At 41.2% G+C, this 17,219-nt stretch overlaps 1 protein-coding gene across 1 annotated transcript; it reads right to left on the bottom strand.

The window, feature by feature from the left end:
* Positions 1–8,559: 8,559 nt before the first annotated feature.
* LOC121282136 (pepsin A-like) lies at positions 8,560–16,923 on the bottom strand. The gene is made up of 9 exons (XM_041195640.1): positions 16,875–16,923; positions 16,617–16,780; positions 14,470–14,587; positions 13,007–13,125; positions 12,112–12,311; positions 10,591–10,710; positions 10,163–10,307; positions 9,327–9,448; positions 8,560–9,227 (listed from the first exon to the last, which is right to left on the bottom strand). Exons 1-9 carry the CDS (start codon positions 16,921–16,923, stop codon positions 9,101–9,103), a joined length of 1,164 nt encoding a protein of 387 aa, XP_041051574.1. The 3' UTR covers positions 8,560–9,100.
* Between the last annotated feature and the right edge of the window lie 296 nt (positions 16,924–17,219).

The raw sequence follows: 17,219 nt of genomic DNA, 5'->3' as shown, positions 1-17,219 counted from the left end.
CCAGGTGTATGTATAATGCCAGGCTCCCCTTGTGGTGTAAAGAAGATCATTGTTTAATATTTGTTCTTGTTATTTGAAATCATAATGAGTTACACTTTATCCAAACAATGCAGCAAAAACTGTTCCTCTGACATGTCCTCCCTCTTCCTTAACCGAGGTTTACCACCCACTGTCGTTGACAGAGCCCTCAACCTTGTCCGGCCCATCTCCAGCGCATCCGCCCTCACGCCTTCACCTCCCTCCCAGAAACATGATAGGGTCCCCCCTTGTCCTCACTTATCTCCCCACCAGCATCCGCATTCAAAGGATCATCCACCGCCATTTCCGCCAACTCCAGCATGATGTCAGCACCAAGCACATCTTCCCTTCACGCCCACTGTCGGCATTCCGTAGGGATCGTTCCCTCCGGGACACCCTGGTCCACTCCTCCATCACCCCCTACTCCTTAACCCCCACATATGGCACCACCCCATTCCCACGCAAAAGATGTAACAGCTGCCCCTTCACTTCCTCTCTCCTCATCGTCCAAGGGCCCAAAAACTCCTTTCAAGTGAAGCAGCATTTCACTTGCATTTCCCCCAACTTAGTCTACTGTATTGGTTGCTCCCAATGTGGTCTCCTCTACATTGGAGAGACCAAACGTAAACTGGGCGACTGCTTTGAAGAACACCTGCGGTCTGTCTGCAATAATGACCCAAACCTCCCTGTCACTTGCCATTTTAACACTCCACTCTGCTCTCTTGCCCACATGTCTGTCCTTGGCTTGCTGCATTGTTCCAGTGAAGCCCAACGCAAACTGGAGGAACAGCACCTCATCTTCCGACTAGGCACTTTACTGCCTTCCAGACTCAATATTGAATTCAACAACTTTAGGTCTTGAACTCCCTCCTCCATCCCCAACCCCTTTCTGTTTCTTCCCCCTTCGTTTTGTTTTTTCCAATAATTCATATAGATTTTTCTTTTCCCACCTATTTCCATTATTTTAAAAATTTTTTAAATCATTTATGCTTCCCCCACCCCCAGTAGAGCTATACCTTGTGTGCCCTACCATCCATTCTTAACTAGCTCATTCGTTTAGATAATATCACCAACTTCAACAACTCTGTGTTCTTTTGTTCTTTGGACTTTGACATTTTTGATGATCTGCTCCTCTCATTGCTTGCTTGTCCCTACAACCACACCACCCCTCTCCACTTCTCTCCCCCCACCCAACCCCCTCCCCCTCCCCCCCAACTACCACCCACCCGCCACCTTAAACCAGCTTATATTTCAGCCCTTTCCTTGGATTCACCTAGTTCTGTTGAAGGGTCAAGAGGACTCCAAACATCAACTCTTTTCTTCTCCGCCGATGCTGCCAGACCTGCTGAGTTTTTCCAGGTAATTCTGTTTTTGTTTTCGATTTCCAGCATCTGTACTTTTTTGTTTTTATCGCTGAAGGTAAGCATGCAGGTGCATCAGGCAGTAAAGAGGGCAAATGGTATGTTGGCCTTCGTAGCCAGAGGATTCGCGTACAGGAACAGGGATGTCTTGCTGCAATTGTACAGGGCCTTGGTGAGACCACACCTGGAATATTGTGTGTCGTTTTGGTCTCCTTAAGTGAGCAAGGATGTACGTGCTATAGAAGGAGAGCATCAAAGGTTTACCCCTGGGATGGCCGGACTAACACGTGATTAGAAATTGAGTTGATTAGGATTATATTTGCTGGAGTTCAGAAGAATGAGGGGGGATGTCACAGAAACCTATAAAATTCTAACAGGTCTAGTCAGGATAAATGCAGGAAGGATTTTCCCAATGATGGGGGAGTCCAGAACCAGGGGTCACAGTCTGAGGACATGGAATAGGCCAATTAGGACTTAGATGAGGAGAAATTTCTTCACCCAGAGAATGGTGAGCCTGTGGAATTTGTTACCACGGAAAGTAGTTGAGACCAAAATATTGTATGCTTTCAATGATTTAGATATAGCTCTTGGGGCGAAAGGGATCAAAGGGTATGGGGAGAAGACAGGAGCAGGATATTGAGTTGGATAATCAGCCATGATCATAATGAATGGCGGAGCAGGCTTGAAGTGCCGAATGACCTACTCATGCTCCTAGTTTTTATGTTTCTCTATGTTACTATAACAAATATTTCATTCTTGTACACAATTCCATTTGACAATAAGCTTTGGAGTTCATAGTCCCACAACAAAGAGTCCAGAATGACTTGTAGCTGTCAATTAAACTGTGAAATTGGCAGGCACTCTGCTATGATAATGAATGGTTGTGTAATCAGTCAGAAAGCACTAATCCAGTAATGACAACCCTCAGATTTTTGTCAACAGACAGAATGAAATATCAAGCAATCATTTTTTAATACACCAAGCAATTTTTTCAAAGATGTAAAGAGCATGACCTTTCAATGCCTTGACACTTTTGACAGCTCCCCCTGACAGGTGTTCCTAACAGTTTTAACAGGGTCCTTTGACAGATCTATTGACAGTTCCAGTGAGGTTGTCAGTAATGACTTTATGCATTTTTAGGCACATTTATGCCTCCTTTGAATAATTCCAAAGGGCACCTGACCTCCACCAAAGGTTTCTTGGGACCAGACCCAAAGGGGTACCTTACCACTCCAAAGAGGTACCCTGGCTATACAAACAAATCCAAAGTTCAAGTACGATGTTACCAGGTCCATTCTGCAGCAGTGAGGTTTCACATCAAGGCTACCAAAATATCACTTCAGTGGAGTCCAGTTAATGACTTAAATCCAGTTGCCTCTGTAAAACATGCAGGCACAAAATACCCCCTGTCCCTGCAAAAAATGGGAAGTGCCATATTTGGGATTTGGTGGTGTGGGACTTATGGTTCTGGCCAATGACATGATTTTGCAACAACAGAGAGGCCTTACATTCTGTCACTTTGTGACATTTCTTACGTTCATTGCTATATGATCCCTCTGACATTGAAATCATTAGTCAAGACTCACAGAATCACAGAATCACAGTGCCGACGAGATCCTTTGGCCCATCGAGGCTGCATCGACACATGAGAAACACCTGATCTATCTTCCTCATCCCATTTTCCAGCACGTAGCCCATAGATTTGAATGTTATGATCTGCCAAGTGCTCCTCAAGGTAATTTTTAAAGGATGTGAGGCAACCCGCATCCACCACCCTCCCAGGCAGTGCATTCCAGACTGTTACCATCCTCTGGGTAAAAAGGTTTTTCCTCACCTCCACCCCTAAACCTCCTACCCCTCACCTTGAACTTGTGTCCCCTTGTGACTGACCCTTCAAGTAAGGGGAACAGCTGCTCCCTATCCACCCTGTCCATGCACCTCATAATCTTGTACACCTTGATCAGGTCGCCCCCTCAGTCTCCTCTGCTCCAACGAAAACAATCCAAGTCTATCCAATGTCTCTTCATAACTTAAGTGTATCATCCCAGGTAACATCCTGCTGAATCTCCTCTGCACCCCCTCCAGTGCAATCACATCCTTCCTACAATGTGCTAACCAGAACTGCACACAGTACTCCAGCTATGGCCTTACCAAGGTTCAGTACAACTCCAACACAACCTCCCCAATTTTGTTATTATGGCTTGATTGATAAAGGCAAGTGTCCCAAATGCCTTTTTCGCCACCTCACAAACATGCCCCTCCGCCTACAGAGATCTATGGACACACATGACGAGTGTGATGCCGTTCATTAAATACTTCCTTGTCAAATTACTCCTTCCAAAGCGTATCATCTCACACATTTCAGGGTTAAACACCATCGGCCACTTATCTACCCATTTGACCATCCCGTCTATATCTTCCTGTAGCCCAAGACACTCAATCTCTATAATAACCACCCGGCCAATCTTTGTGTCAACCGCAAACTTACTATTCCTACCCCACACATAGTCATCTATGTCGTTTATATAAATGACAAATAATAGGGAACCGAGCACAGATCCCTGGCTTCCAGTCACTAAATCATTCTTCTGTCATCACCCTCTGCCTCCTACAACTAAGCCAATTTTGAATCCACCTTATCAAATTACCCTGTATCCCATGTGCCTTTGCCTCCTTTATAAGTCTCCCATGTGGGACCGTGTCAAAGGTTTGTTGAAATCTATATAAACTACATCAACTGTACTACTCTCAGCGAAACTCCTGGTAACCTCCACAAAAAATTCAATCAAATTTGTTAGGCATGACTTCCCTCTGACAAAGTCATGCTGACTAACCCTGATCAAACTTGGCCTCTCCAAGTGGATGTAGATTCTCTCCTTCAGAATTTTCTCCGATAGTTTCCCTACCACTGCTGTGAGGCTCACTGGCCTGTAGTTCCCTGGCTTATCTCTACAACCCTTCTTAAATAGCCACGTGCTAGTGAGCTCAGAAATAGGAGAATAGTGCAGATCAATACGTGGCTTAAGAGTTGGTGCAGGACGGAGGGTTTTAGATTCCTGGGTCACTGACACCATTTCTGGGGAAGGTGGGACTTGTAGAAGTGGGACGGCCTACATCTGAACCAGAGCAGGACTAACATCCTTGCTGGCGGGTTTGCTAGTGCTGTTGGGAGGAGTTCAAACTAATTCGGCAGGGGGAGGGGACACAGAATGTTAGCAGAATAGGGACACATCACAATACAGTAAAACCATCAAGTTAGAGGGAGTAAAGCTGCATTAAGTTTCAAGGGAGTAAGGCAAGGCTGGATGGCCTCTACTTTAATGCCAGGAGTACTACAGGTAAAACGGATGAGTTAAGGATGAGGATTGACACATGGAATTGTGATATTGTAGCCATCACTGAGATGTGGTTGAGGGAGGGGCAGAATTGGCAGCTCAGCATTCCGGGATATAGAATCTTCAAGGGAGTCAGGGGAGGGAGTAAAAGTGGAGGAGGCATTGCATTATTAGTTAAGGAGACAGTTACTGCAGAAAGGAGAGATGATATTTCGGAGGGGGCATCGAATGAAGCTTTGTGGGTAGAGCTGACGATTTAAAAAGGGGGCAGCCACATTATTATGTGTTTATTATACACTCCCAGATAGTCAGTGGAAAATTGAAGAGCAAATATGTGCACAATTTGTGGAGGTGTGTCAAAACAATAACAATAGGTAATTATATTATGTGATTTCAACTTTCCCAACATTAATTGGGATAGACATAGTGTTAAGGGCAAGGATGAAGTGTATTTCTTGAAATGTGTACAGGAGAACTTTAAGGTCAATATGTAGAGGGTCCAACAAGGGACGGTGCAGTGCTGGACCTAATTCTGGGGAATGAAGCTGGATAGGTGGCTGAGGTGGTGGTGGGGGAGCATTTAGTGATAGCGACCACAACATGGTAGAATTTAAGTTTGTTATGGACAAAGAAATAGACAAGTTGCAAGAAAATGTTTTGGACTGGGGGAGATGGATTTTAGTATAATAAGACAGGATCTGGCCAAGGTAGACTGGGAACAGCTACTTGTGGGGAACCTACAGAGGGGCAGTGGGGGGTGTTCAAAAAGGAACTGGGGAGGGTACAGGCTCAACACGTTCCCTCTAGGGTGATAAGATGGAGTCACAAACCCAGAGCACCATGGATGTCCAAAGTTATTCAGTTTACGATGAGAAGGAAAAGAGAGACTTCTAGCAGGTACAAGGGAAGCAAATCAGCAGAGGCATTAGTGGAGTACAGAAAATGCAGGGTGGAGCTTAAGAAGGCAATTAGGAGAGCAAAGAGGGGACATGAGAAAGCTCTGGCTGGTAAAAGTAGGGAAAATTCCAAGATATTCTTTAAGTATATCAATGGGAAGAGTATAACTAGGGAAAGAGTGGGGCCCATAATAAATCCTTCCATGTCCCTCCTAATGCTCATGTGGTGAATGCTGATTCACTTTGGTGCTTCAAATGAGCTGCATCTGTTTGGGGCTGGGTTCGAGATCACCTTGTATTAAAAAGTAATCCAAGTCCAGATCAATGTGTGTTCCTGGTTAAACCGGTGAGAGAGGAATTTTTCAATTTTCATTTCCTGAGTTTATATTTAATTTGTTCCCTCTCCCCAGAGATTACATGGTTCCAGATGGATAGGGAGAGTCTGTACCGTGAGGCATAAGGCATCACAACTCCATGGCCAGGCTAAATCGACCAGTTGGACTTTTCCAGTTTTTGGAAAAGAAATAAATTATACGTGTACTTTGATAAAGGCAGGTAAGCAGGATTTTTCACCACTGAAAATGCAGAGGCAAAGATTTACTTGGATACCGTACAGGTAATTCTCAAGTTTGTTCCTGGTAGCTTATTATATTGTTTTGCCTGTTACTGATGTAAAACCATTTGCATTCTCCCAAAATAGATTCTTCACCAGCTGAATGTGGGTACTATGCTGGCATGTTTCCAAACCACTGGAATCTGTCCATGACTCTTTTGTTTTAAAGCCTTTAAGGCAGTAGAAAGCTTCCATCTCTTTAAAGTTGAGATCCATATACACAGTTGGATTATTGCGTTGGAAGTTATCGTTTCCAGTGAATACTTCAAGAAACTAAACTTTAACAGCGACTTGTCTTTCAGATGCTGAGCACCTGTGCATTCCTGATATTTGATACATTTAATTTCATCACATCTTGGGTCAGAATTTGTAGTAGTAGTAACAGTGATGCTGCCAGTGCTTCCTATTATTAATGTGTCAAGCTGACAGCAACGTCTGGTATTCACATCTGCACAGTTAAACGTGTAAATCAGGAAGTTGTTGTCAGTGATACGCTGCTTTGCGACAGGCTGCATTGCTGCAGCCTTTACAGGGTTATACTCATTGGAGTTTAGAAGAATGAGAGGTGATCTTATTGTAACATAATAAGATTCTGAGGGGGATTGACAGGGTAGATGTTGAGAGGATGTTTCCTGTCATGGGGAATCTGCAACTATGGAGCACAGTTTCCAAATAAAAGGCATCTCCCATTTAAGACAGAGATGAGGAGGAATTTCTTCTCTCAGAGGCTCGTTAATCTTTGGAATTCTCTTCCCCAGAGAGCAGCACAGCCTGGCTCATTCAATATATTCAATGCTGAGCTAAAGAGGTTTTTGATATACAAGGCAGTTAAAGGCTATGTGAGGCAGGCAGGATAGTGGAGTTGAGGCCACATACAGATCAGCCATGATCTTATTGAATTGTGGAGCAGTCTTGAGGGGCTGAAGATGCTACTCCTGCTCGAATGTTTTATGTTCTTATTCAACAACATCTCTGGCCTTGGAAAAACACATTTTGCAAGCAGCTCATTGCCTCAGGAGAACATTTAGAAGTTGCATCTTTTTAATAAAATATTTCTAAAGTTTTAGTTTTGATACTTATGATTCTCCCTTAACTCCATAAGCATCTCTCAATTTGTACATTGCTTTTTGTACTTTGATTTAAATATGAGTTATATTCCCTATGTTTTACTTCCTGCATTGCTGTCTGTGACAATTCTTCAATCAGATTGGGTGATCAGCCTGCCTTTGCCTGTCCTATCTCTGGATGCCACAGATCCACTGTTAAAGGTCCCAAATTGAAACTGACATTGGGAAAGAGGATATCTATGTTCTAGAGCCGATCAAATCTATGTGGTTAAATTTTGTTAAGGACGTGGACAATGCTGTCCCATTACAGCTGACTGGAAAATATGTGTGATTGCTTCTTTCAGTCTTGAAAAACATTGCCGACCATTTTAGAATATCTAGACCAGGGTGCACTGAAATTCAATCTGAAATGGAAATCACAGAATCACAGGATTTTAACAGCACAGAAGGAGGCCATTCCACCCATCGTGTCTGCAGTGGCTCTGCAAATGAGCATTATGACCTAGTGCCATTGCCCTGCCTTTTCCCCGTAACCCTGCACATTGTTTCTATTCAAATAATCATCAAATGTCCTCTTGAATGCTTCGATTAAACCTCCCTTCTCCACACTTGGAGGCAGTGCATTCCAGACCCGACCCACTTGTTGCGTAAAAATGCTGTTTCTCACGTCACATTTGTTTCTTTTGAAATTCACTTTAAATTGTGCCCTCTCGTTCCTGATCCTTTTACAAGCACGAATGGGTTGTCCCCATCCACTCTGTCCAGCCCCCTCATGATTTTGAACATCTCCATCAAATCTCCTTCTTCCCTCCAAGGAGAACAGCCCTATCCTCTCCGATCTATCTTTGTAACTGAAATTTCTCATCCCCGAAAACACTCTTGTAAACCTATTCTGCACTCTCTCCAATGTTTTCACATCCTTCCTATAATGTGGGGCCCAGAAGTACACAAAACGCTCTTGTGTATGCCATAATATCCAGCATCTTGAATCAATGGGATCTTGTATTAGAATTACTCTGAGACGTAAATAGAACCAGAACAAGACTTCATCAGGCCACGTCCAAATTTCTGAGGATATTATTCAACAACCACTTCTCATGTGATCTACAAATTCCTACCTGTGTTTGGCAAATTGTGACATGAGTGGATCACCTCACAAGACAGTTCAAATGTGAAATGAATTCAGGCTCCACCACACACAGAAGTAAATGGAACAAGAAACAGGAAAACTGGGAGTATGCGTTGCATGTTGATATTTTATTGAACAATTTTAAGAACGATTGTAATGAAGAGAAAAGGAGAGAAAAGGCTGCTGTGTGATGTTAGGATCACATTTACTTCAAATCAGGTTTCACTGCAGAGGTCATCCACATTCAGCAGAAATGTGTACGTCACTGGAGTGAATCACTGCACCAATAATATATCACGGCTGAATGTCAGAACCAAAAGATAACTGAGTGAAAGTGCTACACAATCAGAGAGGGAATATAATTAGACTGTATCAACATTATCATTTCCAATCCAGAACCAGTGTCCTTAGTCTGTTCCTATAAAAACACACAGTGACAAGGCATTTCTTTAATTATTATTTCTATTTTCCTTGTTTTTCAGCTGTGATTTAGTGCAGAGTTCTGCTGAGCACGAACCACAGCCAATTGCCAATTGTATATATTTGTTTATTGTTATTCAAGAGATGATGACTTCCTCTATTACACTCTGCAGCCAGGTGACAACTGCTGCACTGGAGGGTCATGTGATGGCTTAAAATGCAGATCAGGGTGTGCTTTTAATGAGAATACAGAAGAAGAAATTAGACAGCCTTAGCCAAACCCACACGATTGTTCCCACTGTCAAAAATGGAGTAATATTCCCCAATGAACACATCTCCCAGGATCCAGAGGTTTCCACCGGTAACGCCAAATCCACTGGAGCAGATTCTTAGGTTGTCAAAAGTTTGCTGTAAGGAAAAGGAGAACAATTAACATTAAAATAAATTCCTATTGAATCTTCTAAAATTTCAAAGTTTACTCTAGCACCCCATTGCTGTCCAATAACACACCTGCAACGTGTAAGCTTGTGCGGGGAGAGGGAAGTCCACTCCATTGATTGTGAAGACCACATCAGGCATGTTCTGCAGATTGTTACAGTTTATGTTGTACTGTAAGAAAATAGAAACAGCATTCAGTCATTGAGTCAGTATAAAGATTTACAATAACTCATTTATAGTGCAATGCCATTCCTAATTAATCAATATTGAGCTAAAGATGAGGTAAAATTGGAATACACAAGCTGGATAACAGGAAATGGCTAAAGAGAAAGATTGGTGATTCCCAGGATAGACTTAATTTCCATATCGCAACATCATACCAAAACATTTCTAAATATCAGTGTTCATCTCTACGCCAAAACAATAAGAAACAGGATAATGGATTTCACATTTTGTCTTCTGATACTGTGCACTATTTCTGCAGGAAATTTTCCCCTTGAATAACAAGGTTCCAAAATTAAAAGACTCTTCACCTTAATTTTGCTACAAATATTGGTGCATTTCCAATATCTCTGGTGCAGTATGTCCATGCTAGTGTGATTGTTGCCTCATATTTGTGAAATTTAATTTAACATCTCTCTGTCCTCTCACTCCCGCCCACTCTACCCCTCCCTTCCCACATACCATCCCCACCCCCACCCACAAGAGGCTGAGGGAATTTCCACAGAGCAAATTATGGATGAGAATTTGCAAGATTTTTTACAAATGTAGCGTGTATCATTTTGTCATAGTGTAAATGATCTTTTAGAGGCTGCATTGTGAATGAATCATTGATGCACACTCAGATACTCCGCGTCCACGCCCAATGTTGGAACATGGATTTACCATTCCATAGTAAGTTGGAGTTGCTCCAATGCCCTGCTGGATATTGTCAATGGGTGTCATGGGACCAATAAGAAGAGAAGTGCCAGTATCAACAATGGCAGGACAACCTCCACTGCAGGCCACAACCTCACCATTGATTGTCACTCTGGAAGGAGAAAAATGCATCAAGAGTTCGTCAAAGATTGAAAACTGCCTCAAGTATTAGACAAATTGAACAATTAATAGTAAGTTGAGTTTCCTAGCTCACTGAGACATTCATTATATCTTCCATAAACGCTGATTCAACTGAGATCTTAAAATTAGTCTAAGTATTTTATTCCTTTCCTTTCAGTTTGTTTGTTTCAATATAATTTGTTAGAATCATTATCTCAGACTTCAGTAGAGAAGCAGAAAATATCTATTCCTCTTGTAGATGGGTAATCACTTACCTGTCAATGAGGATTTGCCAGTAGGCATCACGAGTGACAGGAACCCAGTGAATTTGGCCTGTGTAGTGACTTGAATCAATCCCACCAAATAGGATTTCACTGCCGGACTGACCTTGCTGTCTGTAAAACAAAAGAGAATTCAAGAAAAGCTCAGAGATTGATATATTTCCAGTTTAGATGTAGCACTTAGTAATGTGACTGCCTATTGGATATTGTATCTAAAATCAACAACTTTCTAAATCAGCTACTAAAAGACATTGATTGCAATGTTGGCATAAATACTAAAAATAAATTCAAAATAATAAATTCAAATTGGACAACTATACCGTTTAAATGAATTATACCAAATATATTCTGGCTCTGTTTATTGGTTCTATTCTGAATTGGGTTGATAGCAGCAGAGGACAAATTCAAGGTTTGGAACAAAATCACTTTGAAAGAAAGCACCTGCATTGATGTTGAGCCTTTCACATCCTGATAATGGCCTTAAATTCTTCTCACCCAACTAATACATTTGAAGTGCATTTAACATTGCAGTGTAGATAAACGTGGCAGGCAGTTTGTACACAGCAGTGTCCCACAAATAATCTGAGTGAACTCAGTGAATAGATACCATGGACATCAGTTTCCTGCCCACTTCCCATATCCATCAATTACATGAGTGACCAAAAATCTGTCTATTTCAGCCTTAAGTATACTCAATGATGGAGCATCCACAAACCTCTGGGGTAGAGAATGCCAAAGATTCACAATGTCCTGATAGTGAAGAGGTTTCTCAACATGCCAGCCCCAACCACCTATCCTGACTGTATGCCCCTTTGTTCTAAATTCCACAGCCAGAAAATAACCTCTCAGATTCCACCCTGTCAAGGCCCTTCAGAACCTTGTATGCTTCAATGAGACTGTTATATTTTATGCCTCGGGGATCTGCAGAGATGATACACCATTTTCTACTTGCACAGGATAAGATTTATTTACAATGCTTTAAAAATGCCTGCTCCCACGCTTGCAGCAGCCAGCCTCTGTTCAGTCTCTGCCTCTCTCTCTCTGTCTTGAAGTGACCAGAGCCAGGCTTAATTAATCATACACAGTGAGCAGTGAACAGAGAGACAAAATCAAATGTTGAGGAATTGAGCACTACTGGGCTCACCTCTAATTCTTCCAACCTCCAGAGAATATAAACCTAATTTACTGAACATCTCTTCATTGCCTAACCCTCTTACCCCAGGGACCAATCTACTGAACCTTTGATTTACTGCCTCCAGTGCAACTATATCTTTCCTTGGATACAGGGACCAAAACTGCACATGGTACTTCAGGTGTGGAGTACAATGCCACCCTAAAGTATTGACATTCACAATGTGCTCAAGTTTTACATTAGATTTGAGCCCATGGCATTGACACAAAGACAAGAGCGTTAACAACTAAGGCAAGCTGATTGTTTGAGTGAAAGCAAAATAAGCAGTTCCTGTTTCATTCAGGGAAATAACATGTAGCAACAAGTGCATAAAAGATTTTTACCTTGTTAGGTACACAGAGAAGAGAGGCTCATCCACCAGTTTCTGAGACATCATGTTACTAAATACAGTTGTGGCTCCTGATGCTGCAAGAGATGGAAAGCCCATGCCCAGAATTCCATCAAATTTAACATAGGAAAAGAAACCACCAGGTTCAGATGTACTTAAACCAAATTCCTGACCATGGATAGTAATGTTTGAAATCTAGAAAAATAAAATCCAGTGATTATTCATGAGAAATTAAGCAGAATGTTATCCTGTGAATTGTAACTTCTTCATAAATTGCACTTAGCAAATATATTTTCCCCACAGCCATGCAGCCAATCAGGAGCACCAATGGGTTAGATGACCAATTAAACTTTTTTTTAACAATCCTGGTTCATGGATAAATTTTGGAAAAGAAATGGGGATTTGCCACATGAGCTTCTTTGAATAGTAGATGGTGGTTGTTTACATCCACTTCAAAGGTTACCTATAACAGTATGGCACTCTCAATCTGGATTATCTGTACAAGTGGGTTTGAGCTCGCAACCTTCTGACTCAGAGTGCTACCACTGAGATGAGGTAGACGACTGAAAGATGTCATATCACACGCTCAACACAAATAGACATAAAGCCGAGAGTTGAACTGAATGAAGGGAGCATTTTCATCAAATATCTACTGTTCCAATGGAAAGAATTTCAGGCAAGTTTTATTACAAATCCTCAACTTGAACATTGAGACACTCTCTGCTACATCATCATTACACACCCACGTATCTGTTCATCTTCCAACTGATCAAAGTCATTGTTTCTGATGCCAAGATCTTGTGTCCTGATCTGGAACATATTAGCTTAGTCATCAATTATCACTGTTATGCAGTTTAATTTACTTGATGAAGGGGCTACAATCTACTTACTCTGACAGTGTCATATCCCAGTATTCCTGTCATGGCACCTGTACCATACTGGATAGATACACCCTGGTGTTTTGAACGATATGTTGATGACAATCTGGGGTTGAATCTTTTATGCACCACTGGAACAGAACATTCATTTCATGAAATTAATGAAAAAACATTTCACCATTTAGTCTAATATAACAAGAAACTTCTGTGCCAGAAAAGAATCAATTACTCACATTTTTAAAAGTTTCTATTTTTAACAAGCACCCACCCAATTTTCTTGAGCCTCTTACGTATATTACTGGTTCCTTTTTCCTTGGAATGAGGTCCTGAGAATGTGAGGAGGATCAGAAAGCTGTGTTCATGTGTGAGGTGGAGCTCTGAGTTGGACATGTGTGAGTCCATGTGCACAACTACAAAGGAAGATACTTCATGCCAATCTAAGGGAGACCCTCTTGTTAGCCTAGCCATTGGATAAGCTTAAACCTAATCAAATTTAACTTGACACCAGAATGGTCCCTGGGAGAGGGATTTTTGCTGCCAGGTCAGGTTGGAGAGTCTAGGGTCGTTCTCCTTGGAACAAAGGTGATTGAGGGAAAATTTGAGAGAGGTGCAGAAGATAATCAGTTTATGATGGGTTTAGATAAGGTAGAGAAAGAAACGCTGTTCCCATTAGCTGATAATTTAAAGACCAAGGGCGCAGATTTAAGGATTCGGGCAATAGATGCAGTTGGATGTCAGGAAGAAGTTTTTTAAGCAGTGGGTGTTAGTGACCTGGAACTTGCTGCCTACAAGGATGGTGGAAGGAGAAATAATCAATGATTTCAAAGGGAAATTGGATGAGAACTTGAGGAATATAAACCAGCAGGGCTATGTGGATAGAGTCATGGAATAGCACTGACTGGGTTGCTCTACAGTGAGCTGGCATGGACCCGATCGGCTAGATTGTCCCCTCTGTGCATTAATGAATTCATGACTCTATGACACAGCGTTATGGAGAATGTACATTTGTTGTGTACTTTTAAGTTGATTAGTTTTTACATGACCTGAAATGTCATTAAGGATTCAAAACATTATTCTAATTTCTTCCAGGTTTTCAATTTGCTTTGTTGCCGCAAAATCTCCACTGTCCATTCTCTTTGCCAGTAACCATCCGATCCAGGAGTGTGAACTGGAAATTATTTTATACTAATGCTAAGTTTTTAGTGTAACTTCAGCCTAAGATTTATCCATATCCAGAGGGAGACAAAGAACTACAGCTTAAGCCTCAAAGAAATCAAAACTTTGTTCAATTTCTCTCCAAGCCCAGAGGTAACCATGCAAAATTCTCGGGTTTCATCCAATCTTACAAAACAGACTGTTCAACTGTGACTGCTCTAGAAATTTGACTCTCTTCCTAACCCGGCTACACAACTGACCTTAACATGAAGACAAGTCACAAAGGGAAGTATGTTAACAACAGGGTAATATTTACTTACTGCATGATTTTTCAGAACAGTAAACTGATGGGACCCAGAGATTGGATGAGCCAGTGTCAAAGATGACGGTGAAGCTCTGTGGTGGATTCCCAATGCTGATTGCTCCATAGTATGACAACTGTCAGCAAAAAGAAAAAGACCAAAATATATCAACTGGAAATATATCATTGTGTTATTAGGTTCAGGTTCCTCTACACCCATTAGAAAATGTAAATCTTCCGATCACTCCTTTATTCTAATCACATGATGCAGAAGTAGAAGAGTGTAGCTATTTAAATGCAAGAGAGGTAATGAGTGGGAATAAGCAATGTATCTGTTCCTATGTATTATGCTGAATAATATACTTCATGGCTAAGATGATGTTGCACCTTTCATTCATGTTCGCTTTTAACTTCAGGTCACACCTCAACTCCAACTGATGCTAACAAGACTGATAGCATTGTTAAACACCCACCCAGCAACACAAGCCATGCTTATTAAAGGTACCTAAAAATATTAACCCAGTAACCATCAGCATTGGTTAGCAAGCTGCTGCCAGTTTATAGGTGTACAGAAAAAATACGTAATTTCTCACAATGAATCAGAAGTTTCAAATCCAGATCAAAAGGATTCAATGTTGTGATCACTAGTTTTTCATAGAAACATACAATGGTTACAGTGTAGATGGAGGCCATTTGACCCGTCATTTCTGACTAGCGCTCTGCAATAGCAATTCGGCTAGGTCTACTCCTCTCACATTATCCCCTTGTGCCTGCAAATATTGTCACTTCCCATAATTATCCAATTTTCTATTCAAAGCTACAGTTGAATGTGCCTCCTCCACCCCTTTAATCAGAATGATCCAGATCCTAACCACTGGCTGTGTAAAAAATGTTTCTTCCTTGTGTTATCATTGTTTCTTTTCTCAGTCACCTTAAATCAGTAACCATTCGTTCTTGACCATTCTCCTAATGATTTTGACAACCTCTATCAAACGTACTCTTAATCTTCTCTTCAAGTACAACAGCCCCAGTTTTTTCAACCTATCCAAGTAACTGAAGTTTCTCATTCCTGGAACAATCTGGTAAATTTTTTCTGTACCCTTTCTAATGCCTTTGTATCCTCCCTATAATGTGGTGCTCAGAATTGGAAATTTGACTCCAGTTGAGGTTGAATCAATATTTTGTAGATTGGTTCATCATAAATTCCTTGCTTTTATGATCAGTATGTCTCTATTTATGAAGTCCAGGATCCTGTATGCCTTTTAACCAACCTGCCCTGTCACTTTCAACAATTTGTGCACACACACACCCAGATTTCTCACCTACATCCCCTTCAGAATTGTACTCTTTACATTATATTGCCTCTCCTTGTTCTTTATACCAAAATGTCTCACTTCACACTTCTCTGCATTAAATTTTAGCTGCTAGGTGTTCTCCTAATCCACCAAACTCTCTATGTCCTCTTGATATCTATCACTGCCAACCTCACAGTTCACAATACTTCCAAGCTTTGTATCACCTGCAAATGTTGAAATTGTGCCCGGCCTCACCCAACTCTAGGTCATTGATCTAGATCAGGAAAAGCAGTGGGGCTAATACAGGTTCCAGGGAATCCGACCATATGCTTTCCTCCAGACTGGAAAACAACCATTCACCAGGACTCTCTTTTACCTGTCGCTCAGCCAACTTCATATCCATGCTTATAATGTTCCTTCTATTCGATAGGCTTCAATTATGATGACACGTTCTAATGTAGTATTTTATCAAATGCCTTTAGGAAGTCCACGCACACCACATCAAACTCATTACCCTGAACAACCTGCACTGTTACCTCATCAAAAAATATAATCAAATTAGTTTAACATGATTATTGTTTAACAAGTCTATGCCAAATTTCATTACTTAATCCACATATGTCCAAGTGAATTGCGGCACCCAACAACAGATAGAACAGCTGAATCCCATCCATTGACAATTGCCGTGTAAACTATAGCAGGTTAAATATCTACAACACAAGGTCTACTCGCACAGTTTATGTGCCACTGAATTATTGCCCTTAACCAGCAACTGGCTCTGAGAATAACATAAATTACAGGTGGAAGCTACAATAAATGTAAGTTAAGATGTAGTTTTCTCTTTTGTTTGGTAAACTGAGAGATTACTTACATCCAAGTAGTTAATCATTGGTTCATTTGTATCCAGAGTTAAGGGTTGTTCAAACTTTGAGCAGGGATCATATGGATGTTTCTTCAGGAAGTCTTCCAGCAACCCTTTCTCCTGAAGAACGTCACGGGCAGATTTGCCCTTAAACAAGGGCACTCTGTAAAGAAATAAAATAAGTTGCAAATGTCATCACATTTTCTGTTCCCTGCTGACATATTATTCATTTCCTCGTTTGTCTTGTGTTGATTTCCTACCTGATCAGACATTCAGAGAGCTGAATGCAAGCAAGGGTGATGAGCAGCCACTTCATCTTTCCAGTTGGGTTGGTTTGGAGATTCTACAGAACCTAGAGTTTGGGGCCTGAGCAGTAACATTTATACTCTCTCTGAACAAACTATTCCATTGTCACGAGGCCTCAGATACGATCATTCAGTATGATAAGTAAGTATTAATGTACACATGATCAGTTTACCTCAAATATAATCTTTTTAGTTAAGGACAACCTTCAAACTAAGTGTTAAGTAATTAAGAGCATTTGGGTTATAACAAAACACATTAAGTATGGTATAAATCAAGCTAAAAACAATTGTGTTAGAGCCACAAAAT

This window comes from Carcharodon carcharias, chromosome 9, assembly GCF_017639515.1.
Source record: "Carcharodon carcharias isolate sCarCar2 chromosome 9, sCarCar2.pri, whole genome shotgun sequence".
Lineage (NCBI taxonomy): Eukaryota > Metazoa > Chordata > Chondrichthyes > Lamniformes > Lamnidae > Carcharodon > Carcharodon carcharias.
This window is presented reverse-complemented; position numbering and strand designations above follow the sequence as displayed.